The sequence below is a fragment of the Saccostrea cucullata genome, unplaced genomic scaffold (genome assembly GCF_032062105.1).
Source record: "Saccostrea cucullata isolate Sc308-1 unplaced genomic scaffold, CSIRO_AGI_Scuc_v1 ctg161, whole genome shotgun sequence".
Lineage (NCBI taxonomy): Eukaryota > Metazoa > Mollusca > Bivalvia > Ostreida > Ostreidae > Saccostrea > Saccostrea cuccullata.
The window spans coordinates 339,911-367,684 of NW_026935527.1; the positions used below are offsets into that span (position 1 = coordinate 339,911).

At 31.7% G+C, this 27,774-nt stretch overlaps 2 protein-coding genes across 6 annotated transcripts in view; both read left to right on the forward strand.

The window, feature by feature from the left end:
• LOC134243140 (putative uncharacterized protein DDB_G0293878) overlaps positions 1-27,774 on the forward strand; it is a 476,688-nt gene that overhangs the window by 152,315 nt on the left and 296,599 nt on the right. The window lies entirely within an intron of this gene.
• LOC134243127 (substance-P receptor-like) lies at positions 1,646-27,594 on the forward strand. Of its 5 annotated transcripts, none has more exons than XM_062725352.1 (3): positions 1,646-1,804; positions 2,609-2,742; positions 24,720-27,594. In XM_062725352.1, exon 3 carries the CDS (start codon positions 24,721-24,723, stop codon positions 25,768-25,770), a length of 1,050 nt encoding a protein of 349 aa, XP_062581336.1. In that variant the 5' UTR covers positions 1,646-1,804; positions 2,609-2,742; position 24,720; the 3' UTR covers positions 25,771-27,594. The 5 variants fall into 5 exon arrangements, with proteins under 5 accessions (XP_062581336.1, XP_062581338.1, XP_062581337.1 ...); XM_062725354.1 differs by having other exon boundaries at positions 2,609-2,736; XM_062725353.1 differs by lacking the exon at positions 2,609-2,742.

Below are 27,774 nucleotides of genomic sequence, written 5' to 3' on the forward strand. Positions count from 1 at the left end.
ACAACCTAGCTCTATGATTGCTTTAACTTTACATTCGTCAACGTCCCTTACTGCAATATACCTTCAGCACCTGCATACGGAGTTTATATATCTCAGTTGATTCGATACGTAATAGCATGATCGTTCTATGTATGAGCAATTTCTGAAACGGGGTAAAATACGGAAAAACAAGTTGATGAAACAAGTATATCAGCAGTCTAGTTTAAAGTCATCATTTCGTAAGATCTATGGTAGATTCAATGACCAATATTATCATTAAGTCAAATGCGGGTTGACGTTTTTCATACTTATTGTTAGTCCATTATTTATACACTGATTTGACGAAGCATTTTTTTTCGTTTTTCCTGATCATGACAAGGAGTAACCTGCAGTTGTGATCGGTCAGTAGGGAATGCCCACTTCTCAATGGCACCTGATCCTACCTCTGATGTTTTGGAGGTCCGTGTTCACTCTGCTCCTATTTTGCATTGTTTTTTTGGGCTTTTGTTCTTGATTACTCTTCGCTATCTCCATATGTTTCATTTACCGGTACACTATTTTTTTTCTCAACATCATAATCATCGAATTTAACGATACAACTACTAAATTCGAAAGAGCCCAGCGTATGTATTAAATGTCTTACATTTAATTATAGTACTCTATATTTAAGAAAAATATATCTTTTTTTCTAAGGATCAGCTATATTGATTTTTTTTTCAATAAATATGTAGGGTGCATGTATATTTTACATTACAGACTCACATTTATAAAGGCATACTGCCCAATGTTCAGTATCATAAAACGTAAGAGATTTAATCAAGTTCCCAGTCGAAACAGAGGTGCCATCACATAAACAGAAAATTGATATAAAGTACATGGATATTGACAAGTTTGTTTTGATTTATATAGGAAACAAAACAAAGTCGCATATATAAGCACCATAGAAAACTTACGATTCTTTACGTTATAGGGATTTATTATTTATGTCATTTATGTTCAAAAGCAGTCAAAAAATATAATATGATAACAGAAAATTGATGCCTGGATTGATATATATTATTTTTTTTCCTATGAAATTCTTTACAAACATTTGCATATATTTTTAACATTGCTACAAAATCTTACAAAGTTCTCCCACTATACATGGTACACATTATTCTGATTAATTACCTGAATATAAATCTTTTTAGAAATACAATTGCTGCATGATTTCTGGAGAACGTTGTTTTATCATTACTAAATAGTTGGTCAATCGTTGTTGTTTTTTAGTCATTTCTATTTGGGTATTAATAAGCAAATTAGTTATAAACTTAATGTTGAAAACTGTTTGAAAAATAAATCCCAAAGGTCTGTATTTTGTTAAATGATCTTATTTTAAAAATTGATTCTAAATCAATCTTAAAAACAGATGTTTTATAATTTTGATTCAATTATTATTCGATGAAAGAGTAAATAGTTTATTTTCGCTTCATTCTACTTCATTCAAAAAACAAAGATTGTTTTTTATTTCGTTATATGAATGTGCATTTGAGCAGAGTGAGCTTTTTATCATCAGATTTGAATGCAAAGCCTCTGCGAGTTATTGGGCTAGATGGATGAATGCGTACTTCACATCTGCGATAATCATTTCTTAGAATTTACTTTAAATTATCAAGGGAGACCAGACCATAATAATCGAGTTTTCGTTTCGCTTTTCATCAACCGTTCAAATATTTGAAGACAAGATGGACTTTGGTCTATACGTTTCTTCGATTGTGATGTGGTTTTGTGAAACATATCTCAAAGAATAACTTTGGATTCAATGTTTGTTTTCGGGGACTCTAAGGTAAGTGTGTAAGTGTGTTGCCATGAACAGTCCATCATGAACAAACTATTAATTGTTGATTCTCTTATTCTAACGTTATTTAGTTAAATATTCAAACTATATTGTCCTATACGTTAAACTTATTACAACCTTATTTAATTTTTTTAAAGAAAAGAAAATAAATGACGTAAAATGATCATAGGAAAAAAAAATTCACCTAAGATTAAAATGAACAGAAGACGAATCCAAGATCATTTGTTAGAGATTAAGCTATTCTGAGATTCCCTGGGCATGATAAACTTCATTCATGGGTTAAGTGTAGACTAGTGGTTGCATGTTCTAACCGATTAAATTTATTATGTTAATGTTTTAACTTTAGGCTATAATCACAGCATAAATCATTACAAGAAAGCACAGTGGTAAAAATTCGCGATTTTAATCCAAGGACTTGAAGATGGTTTTAAGTCATAAAACTGCACGGCGAACTGACACTAATAAGATATATAGTATACATTTCAAACAGCAATTATAGAAACAAATATTATGTAACACTAGTAGTTTTTAACAAATTAAAGTATTTTCAGTAATTTACAGAGAAAATGGATAATAATTACAAGTTCGTGCCGATACTCTATGCATAACATCAACAAGTTTAAAAAAAATTCTACCGATCGCGAGGAAAATAAAATGAAAATTTTACGAAACGAAAAAATATCAGTTGAATTAAGATAAGTAAAGCATCCTACTTACTGATATGTCCAATTTCCTATTGTAAACAATATCTTTTGTTTATGATACTTTACAGCATTTACTTTGTTTATACAGGGTGGAACAAATTACTCACCCCCTGGTCAGTATTGTTATGACAGCGGCATTTATGAATGGGATAATTGTGAGATGAGCACTTTTCTTGCCATACAATTCAACAGACGGAACATTATAGTATTCCCTTGGTAAAAGTAAATGTATTCTTTTGACACGTTATAGTAATAACAAGGTTTTGTGTGCCTGTAGTTGCCATACGTTAATTATCAAAATATCGTCTTTTTTAACATCATTAGAAAAACTTGATTAAATAAATAATTGAATAGAGATATCTAAAAAAAAAAACTGTCATAAAAGTAGATTTCACTGCTGTCCCAGTTATTATTCTTTAATTAGAGAAGAAAGGGAAAATATACAGGTACCCGTCTTCTTCATTTTATTCTATTCTTTTCATACAGGATCCAAACTACCTAGCGAGTAATTATTTTGTAAAGACAATAAGTCTTTAATTAAAATATAAATCTTTATATTTTATCAAATATATGTGTGAGGTTTGCTTTAATATAAGTAAAAAATCGCGCATTGACGCAAACGCATGATTTTTTAAAGCAAACACACGACTTTCACGTAAAGTCAGCAGAGAGATGCCTCAATAATCCAGCTAAGGCATTTCTCCGTCAGCACTGCAAATATTCGTTTTATAAGTAAGACCAGATTAAATAATGTTGTTATTACAGATGTATTATCTTTAAACATAGCCTTCTCTTTACCTCACCAGAGTATACAAATAGGTATTAGATTCCACTTTATTGAATATAAATCTGCTGCTTTATTTTAAGATCAATCATATGATAAAAACTCTGTATATCCATCATTTTCCATGATTTGTTAAAGGTTTATAATACTATTAATATGCGCCTGCTGTGAAGAAATTAAGTTTGTGGCTTTCTTAATAATCGAATTTTATATAATCAATGTATCTATGCAATATAACGTCATCTGTTCAAATTTAAAGATATACACGCTATTAAAACGCCGATTTTTGTGTGAAACAAAATGATTAATTAAATGATTTGAGACACATGAAGTGTAATGAAAAATTAATACTTTCCAAAAATAAAAGTCGTTGTAATAATAAAACAATTACGCAATATCTGCAATTAAGAATTCAGTCTTTTCATGAATAATGATGAAGGAAGTGCGTAAACAGTCTATAGTCACGCATGTCAGCGGGAAATCATAGACGACGAGGTACAATGTATGTTGCATTTTGACTACGATTATTAATACCGGGCAAAAGGTTGGTTATCAAAATATATATATTTCCAACCGTATTTAAATTGACGCAAGTTTGATCGTGTATAGCTTTAATTAACCATGAACAGAATTATTATTGACATTAAAAAAAAAAACTATATAGGTGATATTTTACATGATATCAAACTTTGTATAAAACATCAATGAAATGGTAAGAGTTAGTTCTGCTATGCTTTGGAAGTAGATCATATATTATCTATTTCAAGAAAAATATGAATGATAAATTGTGACCTCACCGTATCTCTTAGAACTCAAAACTTAACGAGCTTGAATCTATACAATATCTGGACGCTTCAATGTCAATATGACGAGCACAGCGTTTGGCTTCTGGAAAGTTAATTGAAAACTTTCTGTTTTATTTGTTTAAGGATTCTATATTGTGTAAATCGTAGCACCAGGAATAGTTGGGATCAAACTAAAGGTTGATTTTTTACACTGGGATGAGTAGCTAAACATCTTATAAATATTCTCAAAAACATTTAGGTCCTGAAAAATCATAGTCGTTTTAATTTAATATGTAAGCATTTTCAAATGAAACAGAATTATAATTTTTCTTTTCAAACAAACATCAGAAGAGTATGGAGTAGATAATAGCGGATCAAAATGTTAAATTCTAATATATTTCCATTTCTAATTTTTTTTTCTCTGTGATTGCTCTTTGAAAGTTAGCAAAGTTGATTTCTTGATAATTCTACCGGAATGTAAATTAGGCAGGTCGATAGGTCAAAAGCTACATGTAAGGGGGCCTAACATGCATGCAAATCTCGTGTGCATCTGTCTCTGTGTCTGAAGCTAAGGAGGCCAAACATGCATGTAAATCTCGCTCGGCTGCCTTTGTGTTTGACGTCAGTGGGCGAGGACTATTGCAATAGGTATGGGGGTCCTCGTGTAATTTAAATCTATGTCTACATTTTAAAAATCTAAATCTACAATTTTATTTCACAAAGAAATGGAAAAATAAGGAATCATTCGCCCGTTATGCAAATTATCCCACTATCGTTGATGCCCTGGCATACTATGCTAACCAGACAGTGATTCTGTATATTAAACTTTGCCCTTCGTTCTAAAAAAAAAGAATTTTATTCATTAAATGATGCTTAGTGCCAAAATTAATTGAAAGTTACACAAATGTTCTGGAAATCAGTAACTAGAAAAAAGACTAATGATAACCTAATAAGGCTTTATGATGCACGTGGTGACTATAATTTAAATTTTCAACTTCCCTTACTTGTGTAGCTACAAACCGTTATCACCTGCATATGGGATTTGTGTCTCTCAGTTGATTTGATACACTAGAGCTCTACGTATGAGCAATATCTAAAATTAGGTAAGCTAATGACAAACGAGTTGATGAAAAAGTTTCGCACTTATTGTTTTATGTCGGATTTTTTCGAGGGGTTTTGTATATATTTTTTCGATCATGATAAGTAGCAAATGATGATGTGACCTTATCAAGACATCACTGATTTGAGAGAAAGTCTGAAAATCAAGTATTTAATTCCTTTTTTCAATTGTCTTAACTTAGTACCACTTTAACATATTAAGAATTTTGTCATAATGATCATGAGAACCATGTTTAATTATGTTCCCCAAACGAAGTTGGGGAACATATTGTTTTTACTCTGTTTCTCATTATTATTATTCTTATTCTTATTATGTTCCCCAAACGAAGTTTGGGAACATATTGTTTTTACTCTGTTTCTTATTATTATTATTATTATTATTATTCTTTTTTCTTCTTATTTCTTCTCCGGTACTTTTTTGTCCGCGAGTGTTCTCAGAAACTGTTCACCCAACTGAGCTAAAACCTTTTTAGGGTTAATAGGTGTGTTGTGTAGGTGTGCGGAACGAAGGTCATTTTGCGCGCATACGCCTGCACGTGCGGGCGAGTGAAATGACTGAAATGACTAATATATTTAATATAGCCATAACTTTAACATTTTCCGATGAAATGCTTTGAAACTCATTATATAAGGATATATTAATAGTGTAGATAATGTGACACTGTCAAATTAGCAAGAACTCACGCGCATTTACGTGCGCTTCGCTCTGATTGGCTGAAACAAAAATCTCAATATCTTTTCCGTTTTTTGACGAAATGGTATGAAATTTAAAATATAAGCATACTTTAAGATGTCCTACAACATGATGTATAACATTTGTCATGAAAGCATGCGCATGCACGTGCGCTGCAATCTGATTGGCTTAAACTTCAAATGGCTGTAACTCCCTTGTTTTTCAACCAACCACGATAAGATTTAGAACATAGACAGACACAATAGACTCCTATAAGAAGTTACGGTCATCATGCACATGCATGCACGCGCATGCACGTGCGCTTTGCTCTGATTAGCTGAAACAAAAATCTCAATATCTTACTTGTTTTTTGACAAAATACTTTGAATTTTAAAACGTAATCATACCTTAATACGTCCTAAACTATGATATATAAAAGTTTTCAAGAAACCACGCCCATGCACGTGTGCTGCGATCTGATTGGCTTAAACTTTAAATGCCTATAACTTTTTTGATTCTCAACAAAACAGGATGAAATTTAGAATATGAATAGATATGACGGATTCTTACATTATGCTACTATCAAACTTGAATGCAAGGACTTGCATGCATGTGTGCGCGCGCAATGCGTTAAATGACCGATTTACTTGATATAGTCGTAATTTTTTTTATGAAACGTTTCAAAATTCAAAGAATAGAAACACATTAAAAGTGTAGTCACGATGATATAGCTTTCATGCATTGCACCTTCGCTCGCGTGCAATGATCAAATGACTTGTATACTTGATATGGCCGTTACTTTTATATTTCTTTATGAAATGCTTTGATGACCTTGACCTTTGACCTTGACCTTTGACCCCTTGACCCAAAGGTCACAATCCAGCTCAAGTTCGTAGATGTATTTACAAACTCACTTTAACAAATGCTTAGAATATAAAAAGTCAACCCCCCCCCCCCTTCTCCTTAAAAAAAAAAATCAATAACAACGTAGAAAATTTCTCTGAAACTCGATCAACACCTGGGATCGACATAAAATTTCACTTAAGGTGCAGAAAAGACTTCATAGAAAGTTTCCTGAAAGTTTTACGGTGAGTCTCTAAAGTATATAGAAATTATGAATTTTTACGGCAAAAATTACAAATTCTGTCGTGTTTGAAATTTAAGTGCAGACGAACAAAGATATGATATAAACCTTTTAAAGCCTATTTCTCCAGATGTCGTTAATAGCATTCAATTAATCTACTGATATGAATTAATATTTTAATACCAAGCATTCTTCTTTTATTTCACCATTGAAATTTATCTGAATTTTTTTTAGAATTACACAATCCCCAGAAATAGCGAGTTTCGGTATATTAAAAAGCAATACACGTTTCTTTCCAGTAAAACCTCACATGTTTGAATTCATGAAAAAATATTGATAAGGGGGTGTTAAACAATACCTGTCACATTAGCTGACACCAAAAAACCAGGGTACGTACACGACATTTTCTGATTTATTTGCATATGCAAACAGGGCTACCCTCAAATCCACGTGTTTTCCATGTCTTTATAAACATCACAAAAGCACCCCAGGAAGTAGCCTCCTATGCCCTGGAGAAATAGTTCCTGTCAAAAAACTTTATTTATTTATAGAGTAGATAAAATTTCCTAGGCACAGGTACCAGAGTTGTCAAACTGGCCTGGAAGGAAATTAAAAAAAACTCTCAAAAGAAAGGAAAATCGGCTTAATGTATGGACCTACAATTGAATAAGTTCATTTTGATTGGTCAATTACCGGTGTGGTACCCCTAGTCGCCTTGAACCCAGTCCTGTCTTTCTGAAGAAAACCAACTCCGAGCCCGATGTAAAAATCTTAGTAGAGAAATGAGAATTTGAATTTTGCTGCCTTATTATGGTCCCCAAACGAAGTTTGGGAACATATTGTTTTTACTCTGTTTCTTATTATTATTATGTTCCCCAAACGGAGTTTGGGAACATATTGTTTTTACTCTGTTTCTTATTATTATTATTATTATTATTATTTTTTTTCTTATTTCTTCTCCTGTACTTTTTTTGTCCGCGAGTGTTCTCAGAAACTGTTCACCCAACTGAGCTAAAACCTTTTTAGGGTTAATAGGTGTGTAGTGTAGGTGTGCGGAACGAAGGTCATTTTGCGCGCATACGCACGCACGTGCGTGCGCGTGAAAAGAGTGAATTGACTGATATACTTAAAATAGCTATTGCTTTTACATTTTTTGATGAAATGATTTGAAACTCATTATATAAAGATATATTAATACTATTGATAATGTGACACTGTCAAATTAGCACGAACTCACGCGCATGCACGTGCGCTTCGCTCTGATTGGCTAAAACAAAAATCTCAGTATCTTCTCTGTTTTTTGATGAAATGCTTTGAAATTCAAAATATAGTCATGAATTAGGATATCCTACAATATGATATAGAAAAAATTTCATGAAATCACGCGCATGCACGTGTGCTGCAATCTGATTGGCTGACACTTTAATTGACTATATCGCCTTTGTTTTTTGTCGAAATGCTTTGAAATTTAAAACATAGTCATACATTAGGATGCCCTGCAATATGATATACAAAAAATTTCAAGAAATTACGCGCATGCACGTGTGCTGCGATCTGATTGGCTGAAACTTTAAATGACTATATCTCCTTTGTTTTTTGACGAAATGCTTTGAAATTTAAAACATAGTCATACATTAGGATGCCCTGCAATATGATATACAAAAAATTTCAAGAAATTACGCGCATGCACGTGTGCTGCGATCTGATTGGCTGAAACTTTAAATGACTATATCTCCTTTGTTTTTTGACGAAATGCTTTGAAATTTAAAACATAATCATTCATTAGGATATCCTACAATGCCATATAGAAAAATGATCATGAAATCACGCGCATGCACGTGTGCTGCAATCTGATTGGCTGACACTTGAAATGGCTATAACTCCCTTGTTTTTCAACCAAACAGGATGGGATTCAGAACATAAATAAATATAAGGGACTCCTACAAGAAGGTATGGTCATCATGCACGTGCACGCACGTGCGTGCATTTGGAACGAATGAACTTAGAAATACACTTGAATGAGTGATTTTTAATAATTTTGGACTGAATGCTTTCACAAATAGTATATTACAGGGAATATGGAACTAAAAGGGAGTTGGGGAGCGTTTGGGGAACAAAACTATCAAAACGTTTTCCCGTTACAATTAGCACTAGTTATTATTTTTCTTATGGGAAAATTTTGTACGCGAGTGTTCTTGTAAACTACACATCCGACTTAGGTGAAACCTTTTTAGGGTAAGTAGGCATGTTATGTAGATTTGCGGAATCAAGGTCATTTTGCGCGCACGTGCTTGCAAGAGCGCGCACGCGCAAAACTTAAAATGACCAATATATAATGGATTTAACCGTAACTTTTCTATTTTGTGACGAAATGTTTTGAAACTTATAATGTAAGGATATATTAGTAGTATGCACAAGATGACATGGTCAAAATAGCAAGATCGCACGCGCATGCACGTGCGCTTCGCTCTGATTGGCTGAAACTAAAGTTTCAATATCTTTTTTTGTTTTTTGATAAAATCCTTTGAAATTTTGAACATAGTCATACATAAGGGAGGTCTACAGCCTGTAATATAAGATTTATCACGAAAGCATGTGCATGCACATGTGCTTGCAAGAGCTCGCACGTGCAACACGATAAATGTCCAATATAATTGATACAGACGTAACTATTTAAATTATTGATGAAATGCTTTGAAACTCATATTATAAGTATATATTAGAAGCATAGACAAAATGACATGGTCAAAAAAGTAAGATCTCACGCGCATGCACGTGCGCTTCGCTTTGATTGGCTGAAACTAAACTCTCAATATCTCTCTTGTTTCTTGTCATAATCCTTTGAAATTTTGAACATATAACTACGTTATGAAGATCTACAGCATGATATATAAGAATTTTCATGAAAGCATGCGCATGCCCGCGTGCTGCAATCTGATTGGCTGAAAATTTAAATGGCCTTATCTCCTTTATTTTTTGACGAAATGCTTTGAAATTTAAAACATAGTCATGCATTAGGATATCCTACAACATGATATAGAAAAAAAATCATGAAATCACGCGCATGCACGTGTGCTGCAATCTGATTGGCTTAAACTTGAAATGGCTATAACTCCCTTGTTTTTCAACCAAACAGGATGGGATTTAGAATATAGATAGATATAAGGGACTCCTACAAGAAGCTATGGTCATCATGCACGTGCACGCACATGCTTGCATTTGGAACGAGTGAAATGAAAAATACATTTGAAAGAGTGATTTTTCATACTTTTGGACTGAATGCTTTAATATATTGTATATTAAAATATATAGATAGTGTAGACAAGATGATATGATCATAACGCACATGCATTCACATGCGCATGGGTGCAATGCTAAAATTTGAATATAATTGGTATCCTTCTAAGAAAACGTTGTTAAAGTGAAAAATGCACAGAGTTTGTCTTCTTTAATGAAGCTTACAGGGAATATGGCACCATAAAGGAGTTGGGGAGCGTTTGGGGAACATCTGTAACGGTTCCCGTTACAATTAGCACTAGTTTTTTTTTATTTTTATTGATAAAATATCATGATGAGTACACATACCTGCATACATGGATATCATCTTTTCCTCATTATTTCGCATGGTTAATAAATGTTTGTTTATTTTAGAACCTTTAAACTTAGTACCACTTTAACATATTAAGAATTTTGTCATAATGATCATGAGAACCATGTTAAAATTTTATTTTTATTGATATAATATCATGATGTGTACACATACCTACATACATGGATATCATTTTTTCTTCATCATTTCACATGGTTAATAAATGTTTGTTTATTTTAGAACCTTTAAGTGGTGTAGCGTGACATACTAGGGATTCAGACACTTTGTTGAGTTTGCGTTTACACATGGTTAACGACTCGTATCATTCGCCCACTGAAGTTTTAACACAAAGTTAATACATCTCAAAATACTGCCCTCAGTATTATATTTTCGTAAAAGTCAGCTCATTTTTCAATAAATTTGACCTTAAAATGAAAGGAATATCCATTTTTAGCTATCTGCGTACATCTTCATTCGGTTCAAAACAAATTCATATCATGCAATCATTTGAGTATAAAACGGACATGAAATACGCTTGGTCTAAGGTAAGATTATAATCTTTTTTGATAATATTTGAAATTACTGCTCATTCAATTTAATATGATTTTTTATTTTTGTATTCATGCGTAAAAGTAATAAGATACGCATACTAAGTTAATCTGATATGTGGATTACCTACCCCATCTCTTCAAACATTAATATCTTAGGACAGTATTGGTACCAACATTACAAGTAGCCCCCTTAGAGTGGTTGTGGTCCATTAGGTTTATGAAATATTGTTAAAGATTCTTATAAAGTAAAACTGACACATAAATACAGCACAACTTTTAAAGGGACATGGACACAGTTTCAACTGAATTTTTAAAACCAATTTTAATGTTTACAATTCCTAACCAAGGCATTGTCTTATGATCGGCAAAAATTTGAACATTTGTTGATTATCAAACGACATACGGAACTAAAAGTTCTTCATAAGGTAAACAAGGCTCGTGCCTTATTTTTGTTTACATATAGAAAATATCATTTTTATAACAAAATGAAATTCAGCAAATCACTAGAAACTGTCGAATCGTATTTAGAATTAACTTCTTTATTGAAATTGTCTGCTTTGAGCGAATAAATATAAATTATATAACCTATGTAAAAACTTGACACGGACCCTGTTTACATAACAAAGGTTTGGAGCTCTAAATCTGTCTTGTTTCTCAACAATTGACGTTCAATTTTTGTATGATCTTTAGAAAGACCTTAGTTTAATATTTGTGAAGATGGAAAAATAGATATGAAAATTTTAGCTAAAACTGTGTCCATGTCCCTTTAAAAGAAGAAACAAATATCATCTTTTCCATCTGATATGTTCTACATGTGTATCTAAAGACTTTGCTCTAACTGGATTCCTTGGGAGCAAGTAAAGCCCTATTTACACGATCTGATTTGTAAGATGTGACTTGCCACATCTTACAAATCATACAGTGTAAATAGGAAAATCATAAGACAGATATGAAGTCAGATGGAGTCAGATGAAATAGAAACATGCTCTATTCCGTCTGGCAAGTCAGATGGTTTTAACCAATCATGGACAAGGTCAGAGAGGTTGATCTATATAAAGAAGAAATATCATGTGAATTTTTCCCACACTTCTTCTCCAAAGATAATTCAATATCAAATAATCTTATTTATTGCAATTAAAAAATGTGGGAGAAATCCTGAGAGGATATTTTCTATTGGCTGGACAGAAGAGAGAACTGAAATTAACTACAGAACAAACTAAAGATTAGTAGAACTATCTCAAAAAGAAGTAGATTTATTAAAACACAAATGGCTATTAAACTATCATCATCCTCCATCGTGAAATGTAAACAAAAAAAATTGGAGGGAAATATTAATGAACTTCATGTCTGACAAATCATACTGTGTAAATGAAACAATGTAGTCAGATGTGAAATCACATCTGAAATCACATCTTACAAGTCAGACCGTGTAAATAGGGCTTAACTCTATCTGATATAATAATTTATATTAATTATCCCATTTACTTGACAGGCTCCTCTTCATGACATTCCTTTAAATATTTTTTGCCACTTCATTTTCAATATACAACAGCATGCACCGTGGAACAGATCTCGAAATTGAGTAAACAGATGTTTATCTAACATAAACACGTGAAAAAGAGAACACGCTGGACTTTAAATTATACCTAGCGCTGATATAATGCATGAGAATCTAAGACATAAATTGCGTAATGGATTGCAAATTCTCGTGTTACATGCGCTTCTACTCGCAGTTTATGTGTGCAGTTCAGCTTAAAAATTTTAAGCAATCTCCTGCATAGAATCTTAGACCTTTTTGTCGTCGGTATACATTTATCCTCCTTTCGGTGATACTAAGGAAGACTTTCTGTGTGCTGTCTCAGTCTATTTCTCTATAACAGATAATTTGACGGGGTGGGGAGAGTGTTTGACACTTACATGTATTAAACTGTTTAAGGGAGTTAATGATTTTGTATAAATAAGGTACAGATCAAGCATACATTTCATTCCATTGTAATAATTTTGACTGTCATTTTGGACATAAACTCTTTTCGCTTATATAAATGCAATTCTTTATGGATATACGAGTATTCTTAAATTAACTCGAGAAATTCTTTCATTAATCACTGTAACTCAAATTCTGTTTCTAGTCAAACAGTTAATTATTCAGGTACTTTACAGTCACTACCTAAGTGAGAGAGCTCAGCGGTCAATGTTACAAGAAGCGAAGCTGCAGATATCCTGAAGACAAAAAAGTCGGCCGGGGTATTAGTTTGTTAGGCAATGTTAGTCATAAGTATCACTACTTTTCTAACAAGCATTTTTATGTGATTTAAAGAGCTTGAAATTTAAGTACACAAAACAAGGTCACTATAACACCCATGGAGTTTGCCAAATGCTGACTTTAAACGCCAAGTAACATTAATTTTCCAAAAGCCTGACTCGGAATTAAAAATTGCCCGTACTTCGATGATTGATTAATTGTTTATTGTTTAATGTCCATCTCGAGAATTTTTCACTCATATGGAGACGTCACCACTTGCCGGTGGAGAGATGCAAATTTTGTCATATACTCGGTACTTAGGGCCATTGAGCAGCGAGGGATCTTTTTCGTGTCAGCACCTACTGCGACACGGGACCTCGGTTTATGAGGTCTTATCTGATGAACCCGTCTCCACGTCCAACATTGGCTCGTACTCAGAGCATACTCTTTTTGACGCTCAAAAACATTTGTCTCATGGTTTAGTTACTTATAACGTCTTTTAAACATCAAACTATGACACATATGTTGAAAACATTGTGGTGTCTTTTATTATACCCCCGCTTGAAAAGTATATAGTGATTGGGATGTCCATCCTTCCGTCCGTTTGTACGTTCGTCTGTTACTCTTAGGGGTACCCATCTCTTATCTGCAACCCTCTTATTCCAGTGAATGAAATGTAATTAAACTTTCACAGAATCTTTGTAACAAATGGCCATTGTGCACCTCTTATGTTACTTTTTTGATCGGTCACATCGGGTTTCCCATAGCAAAACATTGACTCTACCATTCTTTCTATAAAATTAAATGATACCCATCAATTTTCCGCAACTCCTCCTACAGTAAGGAATTTAATTTTATGATACTTCTTTCAAAGATGTTTTATTACGTAATGCCATTGTGCATCTCCTTTTTTACTTTTTGATCTGACGCTAATTTCGAGTCTCCCAGAGCAAATCGGGGATTTAGCCATTATAATCCCATGGAAGGATGGGATATTATTTAGTAAGCTCAGTGCTCACAGTACCTCGGTTTTTAAGTTGATTGGGATATACAAACGAAAAAGCTATTTTTTATTGATACAACACGGTAGATAAACGTACCTAAATGAGGAATTAAAGACGACCACAACAAAGTTTAAATATCATCTACAATAAAAATTTTAATTATTCTTCTATATGAACACATAAAACATAGAAATGGCTAATTATAAAGAAGGGGCACAATTATTACCCATCAGCTGGACTTTAACACATTGTTGGGGGACTTATTCTCAGTGACTATGAATGTATAGAAATAGTCAGTACATTAAAGTACCAGTGTGTAGAATAGGAATGCTTTAATCGAGTATTCTTTATGTTACATATCACAATATATTTACATGTACATCCACTGAATATTTTCTCCTTTATTTCTTAAGAAAACCAATTGCGTTAATCACTGCATGAACTACATTAGGCATGTCACCTGTACAGATTTCTTGATCAGTGGCTGTTCCAATGAAACGTATAAAGACGTTCGCAACATTAATACAATAATTAATCTTTTTAATCCTACTTTAAATGATTATTTAAACAGATATAAATATAAACAATAAAATGTCTTTCTTTGTTTGTTATTACAGGAATTAACGGTCGCAGCTAATGCAGAAAAAATTTACATAACCCGCTTACGCGGGTTATGTATGTTTTCTGCGACAGCTGCTTCCGTTATTCCAGTAATAACAAACAAAGAAAGCATTTTATTGTTTAAATATATATCAATCGAGTTCAATTTTATTTTAAGTAGGTTGTTATTATTATGTCAAAAGTTTGGTCTTTAATTTTTGTATATAGTGATTGATTTTTTGTAAATTCTGGGAGTTTTTGATATTCCAAATTGATTAATGCCACTTTTTAAATGAGAAGTAGCATCATATGTCTGACATTTCTCTTTCACAAAAGTTAATATTTTTCTGAGGGGTAAAGACATAGACATATAGAACATTTACTTGACCCTGCTATTTATCTTTGTAAGGTTTTTTTTTCAACTTTTGGAATTTATTGAAGGTATAGTTAATCATATTTAAGTTCATTTACTCAATTTTTCTGGAATGTTAAAAATATTCAAAACCAAGTTTCATTTTGAAAAAAATCTTTTGAAAGAGAAGTTTGAGGAAAATTTGGATTACCAGATGTGCATTTATGCCATTTCATTTCACTTCAAAGAAGGAGTTGAAATAATGAGCATTGCATCAAAAACCATTTGTTTCAATCTTCTTGTTTGTCAGCTGAATACAAAATTTTGGTCATATAGCCTATGAATTTTTCATTTCCATATAACAGAAGATATTAGATTCAGAAACAATAATAATTTCTCCTTTGTTATATTTCTTGAATATAGAAATTCATAAGAAATAAATCAACATAATTGTAATAAAAGGCATCAAATAATTAAGAAATAAGGTATCATTTTTAAACATCTATCGGGATATAAATACGGGTTGGTCACGAGATAAAATTCCATTAAGCCCGAAGGGCTTTATGATGAATTTAATCTCATACCAACCCGTATTTAGCCCGATAGATGTTTTAAAATGATACCTTATTACTTATATTTACATTTGTGACTTATTCATACTTTATATTTGCCTGATTGTGACCTTTAACGTGTGAAATGCGTTATTTTTCAAACCCAACGGCATGTATGTAATCCACTGAACGCGCATCGACCCTTTATGACGTCACAGAGAAATTACGTCGAACGTTTATCCATACGCACATCTATGACCTCTTGACCCCGTACCTGTATTTATACAGTTGCTTTCAGTAGTGTTATATAAAACATTTGCAAATGTAAATATTTGCTCTGATGTCACCATGTCTTCTAAACTACTAGTACAATTTCAACAGTTCTGATTTTGAACATGTTATAAAATATTTCGAATTCATTTAATTACCACAAATTACAACTGAATTCATTTTATGGTATTATATCTCATTTATTTTTCTCTTAGGGGACAAGAATGACACCCGTGGCATGGTCTTTAATTTCTATAATTACTGATTGACCACTAAAGGTGAAGACCTCACTGTTAAACATCGCACACAAAGTCATTGCTTCTATCATCCAATACAAGTCCAGGACCGTAACTTGACATGTACAAAAAATATTCACAAAAAACGAATTGACATCTTCAGTGTTTGATTGTCATTATTTTATTTATGTGCTCATTGCAAATGGCAATGTTACAAAAATTAATGCTTTTTTACAGTTTTTACATTATTTTATTGACAAAAACAAACGACTTTAATTGCGACCTGACTTTTACAGTTTTCACGACGTGGTCTTTTCCCATTACAGGAAACATTTCCTTCTGTGAGGCTGGCTTTAGTCGTGCTCTTTAATGCAATCTCCACAGAGCATGTTAATCAAAACCCATTAGACAGGATATCTGTTTTTGCAACAAACTTAAAGAATAAAAGCTATATAAAAAAAGCAATGATTTTGGTGCGGTATTTCCCAATTGTATTTTTCACGACCCTCTCTTTTACTTATATATTTTAAAGAGAAACTTGTGAAATTGTAATTATTTTTTGTTCTGTTTTGTTTTGTTTCTTCTTTTGTAAGAAATGAACTGGATTTAAATGGGTTTTAATCGTGATAAAGATTATTGCGATCAAATACGAACGTGTAGTTTAAAAATTGCTTCTGCAAAATTAAAATGAGTTTTAGCTATTTCATCGACGACCAGAAAAACTCATGTTTGAGAAAGAATATCTGTCCTTTAATTGACAGTGTCCGCTTTTTATTTCTGTATGTAGTTTTAAATATATTTCTAAAATACTTAAAATCAAATTGGCTATATAAAGGTCTATGCTCAATTGAACATGTTAATTAATTTGAATTCAAATTAAAAGCGTGGGTTTTTTTCTAGACAAAGGTCTTGACACCACAATGGCCTGAGCAGAAAATAAAAAACTATTTCGATATTATCAAAAATTTAAATGCTACTAGTGTTCTACCTATCCCTAGCATTGTTCTACGTGAAATATGTAAATATTTACTAACTATTGTTAAAAATTTAAATTGGAAGTATTATATTTTTCCTCAGTGCAATTCGAATTTGATCGTCTTTTGTCATTTATATCAATTCCTTTTTTTTTTGCAATATCATAGCATGCATAACATAGCTATTTTCTTTTGTCTACTTTTGCATTAATGAGATCAAAATGATTCATTCGTCATAATAAAAATATACATGAAAGATTCATAGGACATGTAACAAATAGTTTTGAATGTACTAATGAATAATAATAAATCATAAGTTTAACACCTGATCTGATTTCATTGTTTTTTATTATGATTATAAGTAATTTCTGAAAGCATTTCTTTTTTCTTTTTTTTGAAAGCAAAATATGCTCAGTAAATTTCATTAATCATTCACTACATCTTTATGAGTTTATATGCAAAATATCGATGTAAACCTCGGTGTAATTATAACTAGATGGATTTCCAATATTTATTTCTAACTCATCGAAAGGTGTTGTTCAACATTATATATATATATATATATAAAGTGATAGTGGCAATTCACATATCATATTATACAATTCACATTTAAATCAGAATAACTTTATGGCTAATTCTTTAAAATCATATCCTTTTTACATATTAACATTTGTTGAATTTGTTGTTTTTTTTTAAATAGATGAATAATTTGATGTTATTTAACAATATATTTTTCCTTATGATCCAAACATTGATGAAATATCGATCAATATAGTATGGAAATAAAATTAAAAAAAAAAAGTAATATTGTCGCATAATCTAAGTAAGAATCTGAACATGAGCTGTTAAATACCCATTGTGGAATTTTAGATTCACGTTAACCTGTCATCAGTAATGACACCATATTTATTATTCAGCAAGGGTCAGACTTCTAAAACATTAAGCATTGCTGTAAAAACATTAATATTTGGAATTATATACTTTAAATACTAGTATATTGAATTACATCATTCTATCCATGGAATTACTTTACATGTTACGTAATGAAATAAAACCGAATAAAGTTCCCACAGTAAATAAAATATTTCACTTCATCACTTATACGTATTTAAGAAGAAAACAATTTTACAAACAATATTAAAACGGACCATGAGATAATTATTGTAAAACTATGAAGTATGTTAAACAAAGTAAATTATAATTTTGAGGAAAATATAATTTTGAAAATTATTTTTTTCAACTTCATACTTTGGATTCGTTAACCTTTTGACCATATTTTGATTTAACTTGCTAGAGATCGAAAATCCATATGTGTAATTATACGTATTTTTCTTCATTTAATATCAGTATCTAAAAGACATCCTAATCCTGATTCTTGGAAGTTTTTATTATTGATATCATACTTATTAATTCTGTTTTTAAGTTTTGCTTAAAATAACCAATCAGATAACAGTTGGTGCGTAATTTACAATGTGCAAAGAGCGGGTGTCATTTGCACACAGACCTGGTCAATATTACGAAGCAGTCTTTGTATAAAACTTGTACAGAAGATAATCGACAATAGACTCCTCTTTCAATCAATTATACGGTTTGGTCACACTCGGTTGAGTCGTGCACCAAGATTTGGAGGTAAGATTATTCTTCCTGGTACTACACAGACGTATTATTTCGTGGAACTTTCAATGTGCATTATTTATTATGCCTACATGACTTAGGAAATCTTTTAAGAAAAAGAACTTTATTCCATATTCATGGAGACGGTATCATATTAAGAGGACATTACTTAATCTGGAAAAGGTAATAGAGGGGTATACTTTCGATATTTTTTTTTCTGAAGTCAAAAAGATCGGAGGAAATATTTTAGTTTGATTGAGATATTGGTTTTTAACTTTCTGAATGGCAAGTGTGTGTTACTTTTGTTACCTGAACTTGAAATATTTTCAATTAGAAAAGCTTAAACAAATACAAAAACTGATATCTTCAATCATTTCGTCCTAAACAATTTTTATTGGAAAGACATATAGAGCCCTATCACTGACACCCTAAAAATGGTCTACTCTTAAGAAACAAACATCTTTAATGATACATATCATAGTCTTTAAAGATATGATTGTACATTATGTAATGAAAACGCCAAACAGCCGAATGATATTTATTTAAAGGTATGTATAATCTTTAAAATTAATTGGCTGTTTAAACTTTTATTACTACTTATATCCCATATTTTTATTGGAATCAAATATTCATTGCCTTTTTGCCTTTTTAAAAATATTGCGCTTATACATATACTTGTATTGGTCGAAATGATCCACAGACCTATACGACATGAAGTTTCAGCTTCTACTTTGCTTACCATTAGTAATTGATACCCTTTTTACGGAAGCGTATTAGTGCCACTTGCACACTTTACTTTTTTTTAATTTCTACACTTTAATCTGTAAATTTTACACTTTAATCTGTAAATTTTACACTTTAATCTGTAAAATTTACACATTAATCTGTAAAATTTACACTTTAATCTGTAATTTTTACACTTTAATCTGTAAATTTTACACTTTAAAGTGTAAATTTTACACTTTAAAGTGTAAATTTTACACTTTAATCTGTAAATTTTACACTTTAATCTGTAAATTTTACACTTTAATCTGTAAAATTTACACTTTAATCTGTAAAATTTACACTTTAAAGTGTAAATATTACACATAAATCTGTAAATTTTACACTTTAATCTGTAAATTTTACACTTTAATCTGTAAAATTTACACTTATTTTCTACCCCTCTCTGTATTTATAAATTGATTTTTATATATAGAATGTAGGATAGATTTTATAGAATGTTTGCTTTAGGTAATTTTTCGATTTGTTGGTATAGATCTTATCGAAATAGAAAATATCGTATAGAAATTTTTATAAAATGTTAGTTTAAGCAAATTTTCTGAATTGATAGGATAGATTATATCACAATTGTGTCATCCATATATTATTTATTTGAAAAAAAAGTCTTCAAGCACCTGTGATCGGGAATATGTGCATGTATGTTTGATACGCTGTTCACTTTATAAGTGAACAAAGAAAAGTTTAACTTTAAATAAAACATCAGAATTAAATTTTATCATGCACGAAACATGGTCTGTTGGCATAAAAATGTGTTTACCGAGGATGTGTGAAGATGCTAAATTGACTATGTGAATAAACAAATAAAGTGTAAAATTTACAGATTAAAGTGTAAAATTTACAGATTAAAGTGTAGAAATTAAAAAAAAGTAAAGTGTGCAAGTGGCACTAATACACTTCCGTACCTTTTTCCTACAGCAAAAGCCATATATTTTGTTGTTTTACGCTGAATATTACCCTGCCCTAATAATTGCGAAATCCCATCATTTTTCCTGTGAAAGCACATTTTTCGTGTTTTGTGAATAAAAATTTCAGCGAAAACTTTATCGAACAAATCTTTTGTGGTATGCTTAGCAAAAGAGATATAAAATTATTGAATTAATATGTTGATTTCATCTACTTTACGTTGCTAACTATCTCTGCATATAGAAGTTTTACTTTGAATCTTTTTTGAAATGTGGAGATAACGAACAGAATTGATGCTTCATTTAAACTTCATGAAAACAATACAAATCGGTGGTGGAGTTAACATAGACCTCTAAAAAAAATACAGAGATTGAATCAGGTGGTTGCCATCGAGGAATAAGCATCCCCATCCGAACCATCAAAACCGCCGTTGCTCCTTGTCATTATAATGAAAAACGGAAATCCCTTGTCCATTCAGTGTGTAAATATAGGTCTAATAATTAGCATGAAAAACCTCAGACAACATATCACCTAATGATATGTTGTATTTGATTATCAGGTAATTTCATCGACCATATAACTTGCAAAATGATGACTTCAAAAGAGACTGTTGATCCTTGTTTCATCAACTTGTTTGCCAATAACCTATCTTGTTTTAGAAATCACTCATACGTTTATATCGCATGCTCTTGCGAAGAGAATCAACTGAGAGACATTACTTCTATACGCAGGTTATTAGGGTACATTACTGCATAAATAAGGGAAGCTGATGATTATAATGCTGGCGACATTGCGTGAGGTTACCATAAACGCCCAGTACAATATTTAAATATGAAACATGGTGACATCCGCTGTGGTAGCTTTTATTTTAAGCTCACTGGGATATATGCATAGAAGTAACTGTGTATTGATAATAATACGTCGTCAATATTTATTAAATTGTCGAGTTGAAGACCCAAGCAAGTGTTTCTCTTATACATTTAGATGTTTTGGAATGAATTCTGCTTCATTTAACTACAGAAATAGGTCTGCTAAAGCGGAGAGCGATTGATACTGATGGGAATTCCAACAAATTGTTTAAAGAAGACCTGGTCTCAAAAAACTAGATAAAAATTGTCAATCAGAAACTAAGTCTTCTTATTATATCAACTTCAGAGCACTTTTGAGTACAATCAGATTATTTTTTATTTATTAACTTATTTATTCATGTTAATTTTTGTTCATTTATCTCAATTAGCAGCGAAGATTTTTTTTTGTATTTCCTTTAAGTACTTTAATTAGCTCTACTGGTCAGAGACCAGAAGAGCTTATGCGATAGTAAGATGTCCGTCGTCCGTCCGTCTGTCTGTCTCGCTGTCCGTCTGTCTGTAAACAATTTTTCAAAACGCTACTCCTCCTACAGTTTTGGTCTGATTTCAATATTACTTGGCACACAAGTAGACTACACTAAGATACATAAAATAGTGCATCAGTTTTTGATTTCGATGAACGGTGTTGCCATGGTTGCTAAAAATAGAATTTTCTGTGAAATTCCTTCAAAACCCTACTCCTCCTACAATTTTGGTCTGATTTAAATATTACTTGGCACACAAGTAGACTATACCAAGATACATAAAATAGTGCATCGGTTTTCGATTTGGATGAACGGTGTTGCCATGGTTACTAAAAATAGAATTTTCTGTGAAATTCCTTCAAAACCCTACTCCTCCTACAATTTTGGTCTGATTTCAATATTACTTGGCACACAAGTAGACTACACTAAGATACATAAAATAGTGCATCGGTTTTTGATTTCGATGAAAGGTGTTGCCATGGTTACTAAAAAAAATGTCTGTGAAATTCCTTTAAAAAGCTACTCCTTGTACAGATTTGGTCTAATGGCAATGGCTTCTTTTCTCATCCTTTGTTATAAGTACAAACCAGTAGAGCTTCAGTCTCGACAGAGACTTCTGGTTTTTTTCTTGAAATTCAGATATCGATTCTGTCATATATATATAGAGGATATACACACATATGAATGCACATATATATATACACATTGATTAATAATATGACCATTTGTCCCACAGTCCATTTGCAAAGAACTATATGCGGTATATTGCATATGTTTGCCCCCACAAAAGTAAAATTTTGAAAACTTCCTGAAATGTGCTGAATTCAATAAATTGTACGAGAGAAAATATTATAGTTCCAGAGCATTGTATTCACAATTTCTGTTTTTATGACGTCACAAACTAGTCCGATTTTATATCACACAAAATATGTGTGTTCAGGAACAATATGACATATTTCATTGATATATATATACTACATTGATTAATAATATGACCATGAAATTTTGTCCCACAGACTTAATTAAATATTACTCCATCCATTTGCATTTGTATTAATTGCCACCTTCTTTTTATTAACAATATAAAAGACATTATCATTTTGTTGAAAAATGTATTGCTGATGTTTTTATTTAATTTGCAATTAGCGTGCTCATCTTTAAAGAAAAGGAATTTTAAGAATTTATATTACACCTCTAAATACAGTTCATATTTTAGCAAAAGTTAGACACTGAGATCAAATAAATTATTTGATGATAGGACATAAAAATATAACTTAATATTTATTATACCAAAGTAGATTTTCCACTTACTTATGGATTGTATGAATATCCAATGTAAGCCATCGATTTTATGGATAAAGAAGTTTTTTCTAAACATGGATTTATAAATTTTGAATGTCAGAAATGCCAATATTTCCATTAAAGGGCAGTAAATCTTTCTTTAAAAATTCAATTTCTCACAAAACGTTTTCATAATATAGATTCGCCTATAATTGATTACTGAGTATCTAGTTTGTAAAAAAAAAAATGCCCAGTGTTTGCTGAAGGTTGTGAATATTGTGTAATTTAAAAAGATTTTTTACATAATTTTATTTTTGAAAGGTTACAATTACAACTTTGATGTGGCATTTGTTTGCGATGAAGCTTTAGATATAATTGTCCACTTGGAAAAAGTTTAAACAGTCAATGAACTGCAACCAATAATGTTCTTCATTTGTGGTATTTGCTTAACGATCTCCGATCACTTTTACAACGCCTGTTCACATCTGCTAACAAAAACTTCGATCTAGCAAACGATGTGGATTATTTGATTGAAGTCTTTAATTATTTCATTCTGTTGTTAATCGTTTTTGTATCGTCTCGCAATTATATAAAATTTGAACAAACATGATTGATTTTTTCTGTCGATACTTTTTGATACTTAGTTCAGAGCTGCGTCATTGTATGATGTCCATCGGTTAGCCATCAAGCGTAGATTTTATCATCTTCATTTTTGTGGAAGCTTTTTGATTTTATATTGTTCACCATCCGTTATGAGGGTTTCTAAAATCATATCAATTAGCTCTTTCACTGTCGTGAGTCCTCTGTCGATTTATAAATAGTCAAATCGCCGGCACATATCCCGTGAGGGAAACCATTGTTAGACCTTGGGACGTCTAGCTTGCAAAAGCTTCGCAAATTTCGGTCCGTGAACAAAGTCAAGCGGTAATGCATACTCTCCGTGAACAGGATGAGGATTGATGGTACAAACGGTTAATGAAGTGAAAGGAAAATTGATGTGATGTTCAATTAGGGCGGCTCTCCCAAAGTTGAATATAAACCTACTTAATTTCGGCTTATTAAAGTGTATAGAATTTCATTTTTGGAAAAAAAACCTTCAGGTTTGTTAACTTAATAGGAATAAACAGTACTTTTTGTTTTTGTTTTTTTTCCTTTTGAAAAGGTGGTATGTTCTTTCTTAAATTGCGCTAAAAATAAATTGCTTATTTTAGACTGAATCGTTTGCTTTTTTTGTGTAATATGATATATTTTTCTTTAACGAAAATGTCTTTTTGTACAATTTTCACAATATCTTATTTCAAATATATATTCAGATTGTGCAACGGATTACCATAATTTATACCAAAATCTTAACTTTTTGTGGTTATTTTTAAAAAAGGTGATTTAACTTACATACAAGATTGTATGTTGTCATATTTTTCACAAAAGCTTTGCCGCAGATATTACATTTGCACTTTCTGATTTGTTTTAGAATGAATTCCACTGAAATTACGACGGATGTTGAAAATAAAACGTGCCATGCCTGGTTAAAAGATGCTTTAGGTGGATCTTTCGTTAATGTGACACTTGAAGAAGTCAATGACCAGCTAGTGAGGAGAAATCTAGGGGGAATCAGTCTTCTCTGTATATTGAGTGTGATTGGACTCATCGGAAACAGTCACGTGTTGTGGGTCTACACCCGCCAATTCTCAAAATCTAACTACCGTGTATATGTCATATGGCTTGCCATGTTGGACATTTTCAATTGCGTTGTTGTGGCACCAATGGTTGTTTCTTACTTATTTTTCCCAGTGACATTCCCGTCTGAAATTTATTGTAAAATATTTCGTTTCTTTAACTATTTTGCAGCAATAGCGTCCACGTCTTCTCTGATCTCTATAGCTATTGACAGGCATAAGGCGATATGTAGCCCTCTGAAGGACCAACTAACTAACACACAAGCAAAGCTTCTCTGCTTCATGAATGTAGTTGTGGCTTTACTTCTGTCTTGGCCAGCTCCTTTTCTGTACGGAATGAGGGATATTGAAACGGGTGTTCCAGGGCTACACGGTTATCGCTGCTTCACAGAACTGAAATATGAAGAAAAGAAATATCAGATCTATTACAACGCGCTGTTGGGTCTCTACTTTGTCGCGGTGTCGACGATTATGGTCTTTGTTTACATTAAGATTGGCCGTAACATCCATACCCATTTTGCATTTCAAGACACCATTCGCCGCCAGTCTACTGTACGTACTGATGAAAAGTTAAACAAAAACCCAACAATGTCCAATGCTCGTCGGTCTACGATCACCCTTTGTCTGGTCACCATTGCTTACATTCTCAGTGCATTACCACACCATCTTCTCGCGGTGATGATTTTCGTTGTAAAAGATTTCGACTGTAGTCTCTCGCTCGCAGAGTCGCAGATATACTACACGTTTATTTGGTCCTACTTTGTCAACTCGATGGTCAATCCTTTTATATATGGAATCCGAGACCAAAAGTTCCGCTCTGCTGTGAAGCATATTTACAGAAGGTAAACAAGGGATTTTAAATCCTTAAATGAGTCAAATATTATTACCATCCTTTGAATCACTATTACAATTAAAGAATTGTTTTAATATATGAATATTACTTTTAAACTGTTGCCAAGCAACTTAGTATATGATGCTGTCATCAAATGAACTTAAAGTTGGATTAATGATAAATAGAAATATTAAAATTTAGTGCTTTTTAATGCCATTCCGTTTTATATCTAATAATGAGGATATTATATGGCTGTCAGTTGATAGGCTTACTAGAATTTCAAATTCTCAGAAGAAGAATAAATTATTTATCGTAGCAAAACCTGTGAGATTGAAATCTAGTTAACAGCTAGCTGTAGAAAGTAGAAACCATTTTCTTAAGCAACATCCTATATAATCTTTATTCAATCTTCAACGCATCAACTTCTTTTTATATATATTAGGAAATATACACGCTTCTTCATAAAGCAACAATTAAAAAAATTAACAAAAGAGCACTATCTTTGTTGACTTTTACAACTGTTAGAATCGGATTTTACCCTTAATAATTTGCATGTTAATGTTGATACCGCTGTACATGTACATGAGCGTAATACTTCAGGACTTTTGAATTCTGCTTTAAAACATTTTACAATAGGTTATTTAAATCCTATTATTATCTGTCTGAGCTTTGATCTTTCTGTTGCAAGTTACATATGTTAACTATTAACTATTATCCAATGAACAGCTGTGTCACGTTTGTATTTACACACTACTACGCTGTCTTGGCAGCATGATTTGATTATTAGTTTGAACCACTGATCTTTTATTGAATAATTGGTCAGGAAAACAAATAAAACTATTGAAAATATATTATATATTACATAAAAATGAGTTTATTGCATTTTTTAAGTTTATATTACGGTGATGTGCATATTGGTGGTGCATACTGTATCAGAATCCATTATAGTTCTGCCAAATGTGTTCTGCGGCACTCATTTTTATAATGCATTGCAGCTGTGTTTTATTATCTGATATATCATTCAAGCAATAAGCAAATCCTGACAATTTAAATACCAATGGGTATTTTTAATTTATTATTCTGTATTTTTCTGAAAAATGTCTTACAGTTAAATTTAGCGAAATTTAATTCTGTGCAGTTCTGCTCAAATACATGTAATACATGTCCTTATAAATTACCCGGTAATAAAAGAAATTAAAAGTGGAAATACCCCTTTGAATTTCGTATTATGAAACCACTTCGTTATAAATAAGACAAGGATTTGAATTAGATCACATGCTTCAGATTTATTTTTTCATCGTCAGAAAAAAAAGACCCTGAAACATGTTCATCGTGTGTATCTTGATATCAATATATGCTAAATCGATGCTTTTTTGAATCTTCAAACCAAATTACACTATTTTGATTTTTAAGATGCAATACGGGATACCACATTCTACAAAATATTTTTCTTTCATACTACTCACTTAATTTTATCACGATTTCCAATTAACAACCTGTTCGACACATCTCAGTTTTTTACAGCTAGATTGCCGTAAGTTAAGATTGATGATATCAATAGTTAAAGTATACATGTGGTCATGCACTTTTTAGCAATATCTACTTTGTTTTATTAATCGATGATTTGATATGATGAAGGATAAATTTGTGTACATTTGTGCTAAGTCAAGTTTACCTCCTTGGTAGGAGTCTTTTGAATGATTTGATGTTATCCGGTGAATGTCTGCTGATGTTCTTTCTCGTATTTAATGATTTTTTCAAATCTTTGATGTCGATGCATTGTTGGTGCAGTAATGCTTCATTATCAGATTTAGGTGTATAAAGATACTAGTACATGTGTTTGTACAAAAGAAGATAACATTATAAATATTATGTTGCTTTAGTAAGTTCCTCAGAAGATAGATTTTACATGGTATGCAAATAATTCATCGATAATTCAGTTACGATCTATATAATTCAGCTATGATCAAGAATACCGTATTAAATATGAAAAACGATGTGTATTCTGAATGCATTTG

What these genes read in the sequence shown, in the direction of transcription:
- LOC134243127 (XM_062725352.1), top strand. Translation starts at nt 24,721, where the DNA reads ATGAATTCCACTGAAATTACGACGGATGTTGAAAATAAAACGTGCCAT.